This window comes from Empidonax traillii, unplaced genomic scaffold, assembly GCF_003031625.1.
Source record: "Empidonax traillii isolate 1590-97213 ecotype Southwest subspecies unplaced genomic scaffold, ASM303162v1 scaffold3131:size26243, whole genome shotgun sequence".
Lineage (NCBI taxonomy): Eukaryota > Metazoa > Chordata > Aves > Passeriformes > Tyrannidae > Empidonax > Empidonax traillii.
The window spans coordinates 1-2,381 of record NW_020958324.1 but is presented as its reverse complement, the minus strand read 5'-3'; the positions used below and the strand labels follow the sequence as shown (position 1 = coordinate 2,381).

General features: G+C 66.7%; 1 protein-coding gene across 1 annotated transcript in view; it reads right to left on the bottom strand.

Moving 5' to 3' along the window:
• The window catches only part of LOC114072406 (UPF0577 protein KIAA1324-like), a gene marked incomplete at its 5' end in the record, with an annotated part of 7,549 nt that extends 5,399 nt beyond the window's left edge, over positions 1-2,150 (bottom strand). The window contains 5 exons of the mRNA XM_027910307.1: positions 173-299; positions 590-691; positions 779-875; positions 1,210-1,378; positions 1,977-2,150. Coding sequence (XP_027766108.1) covers positions 173-299; positions 590-691; positions 779-875; positions 1,210-1,378; positions 1,977-2,150 — 669 coding nt within the window. The remainder of the gene's footprint in view (positions 1-172; positions 300-589; positions 692-778; positions 876-1,209; positions 1,379-1,976) is intronic.
• Positions 2,151-2,381: the final 231 nt, after the last annotated feature.

The window sequence follows — 2,381 nt, the reverse complement described above, 5'->3', positions numbered from 1 at the left end:
GTTTTAATGGGGTTTGGGGAGGTCCTAAAACCCACCCCTGTGGGGCGGGGCGGGACCGGGACCCCTCTACACGTGCGGGTGGTTTTGTGGGGAGGGGGAAATGGAGGGTCCCACAGCCCGTGGGGCTCGTGGGGAGGGGGAGCAGGGGCTCTGGGCGATGGGGGGGTCGTACCTGGACGCCGCCGATGCAGGCGCCGGGGATGGCCCGGTAGTGGGAGGGGCCGCAGCGGGGACAGCCCTGCGGGGACACCCAGAGCAGGTGGAAGGTGCAGCCGTCACAGGTGCCCTCGGGGCATTTGCTGGGGGGGGGACACAACAAAAGGGGGGTCAGTGATGATGACACCGGGGGGGGGTTAATGGGGCAGGGGTGAAGCCCCCCAGGGTGTGTCCCTCTCTGTAGGTGACACCGTGGGGTCACCCTGGGGGTCCCCAAACCCCCTTGGCATCCCCAGTGCCCCCTCCCACACCTGGGGACAGCCGGGGTGGCACCCCGAGGTTGGGAACATCGTGACACCCCAAAGTGAAGCCCCCCAAGGGATCAGCCAACCCCCCAGCAGGTTGGGGGTCCCCAATGTCCCCCCCCCCTCACCTGGGGACAGCCAGGGTGCCACTGCCGGGGCTCAGGGGGTCACAGCGCAGGCGCAGGGTGGTGGCCCTGCCACCCGTGCAGGGCTGGGTGACATCGTTGGACCTGCCAGGGGACACAGGGGTGGTGGTGGGGGGGGTCAGGGGGACACTGGGGACACAGGGAGGGTGCCCCCCCTGTCCCTACACCCACCTGAAGAAGAAGATGACGTCGGGCAGGTCGGGGTGGCTGCCAGGGAACAGCTCCGGGGGGGACACGATGCCATCCAGCACCGCGCTGGTGGTGACACCTGGGGGACACCCGGCCATGTCCCTGGGGTGGTCCCGGGCCACCAAGGAGGGCCAGGGGTGTCCCCAGCCCTGCCATTGGGGTGTCCCCAGTCACAGCAGGGGGTCCCCAATCACAACAGGGTGTCCCAGCATCACAGGGGTGTCCTTGTTCCACCAGGCTGTCCCATTCCCAGTGTCCCATTATCCTGTTATCCCAGTGTCCCTCACCAAGCAGTGTCCCATTCCCATTATCTCATTCCCACTATCCCATTCCCATCCCCTCATCCAGCAGGGTGTCCCATTCCCATTATCCCATTATCCCATTCCCATTATCCCATTCCCGTTGTCCCTCACCCAGCAGGGTGTCCCCCAGGCTGACGGGCTGTGAGGACAGGGCTGCGCGGGCGCCGCTGCTGTCGGGGGGCACGACGATGGCCTGGCACACGAACGACGTCACCCGGCGGGCGGGGACTCCCCCCCGGCCCTGCGGCACCGAGTCGGCACACGAGGCCTTCTTCCTGCCCTGCAGACACACGGCATGTGGGGCACACGCTGGCACATGCACGGCACACGGGGCACACACGGGGCACATGCCTGGCACATGCATGGCACATGCATGGCACACGCCTGGCACATGCCTGGCACACGGGGCACATGCAGGGAACACACAGGGCACACACATGGCACCCACATGGCGCATGGGGCACACGCCTGGCACATGTGGGGAACATGTAGGGAAGACACCTGGCACACACAGGGCACACACAGAGCATGCCTGGCACACGCAGGGCACACCTGGCACACACAGGGCACACATGAGGTGTACACGGGGAACATGCCTGGCACATGCATGGCACATGGGGCACATGTAGGGGCAGGTGGAGAGCATGCCTGGCATGCGGTGGCACATGCCTGGCACACACACAGCACACCTGGCACACACACAGCACACCTGGCACACGCAGGGCACATATATGCAGGGCACACAGGCAGCAGAGTGCGCCCCACGCGTGTCCCCGCGTGCCCATGTCCGTTCCCATGCTCTCCTCTCCTCTCCATGTGTGCCCCCTCCCCTGTCCCCACGCGTGTCCCCAGGTGTCCCCACGCGTGGCCACGCTCACCTGGTGGCCGCAGGGGCTGAGCTGGAAGCGGTGGCTGTAGCGCAGCCCCTTGGGGGTGAAGCCGGGCCCGGTGCCCAGGGCCAGCCCCGCTCCCAGCGCGGGGAACTCGTACAGGAGAGACCGGCCCGCCTGGCGCAGCCACAGACTGCAGTTGTTGTAGCACACCGAGCGCAGCTGGGGACGGGGACACCGTCAGGGACAGGGACACAGGGACAGGGACATGGTCAGGGATGGGGACAGGGACAGGGACACCGTCAGGGACAGGGACACAGGGACATGGTCAGGGATGGGGACAGGGACACCGTCAGGGACAGGGACACCGTCGGGGACAGGGACAGGAACAGGGTCAAGGAAAGGGACAGGGACAAGGAGAGGGGATGGGAACAGGGATGGGGACAGGGATAG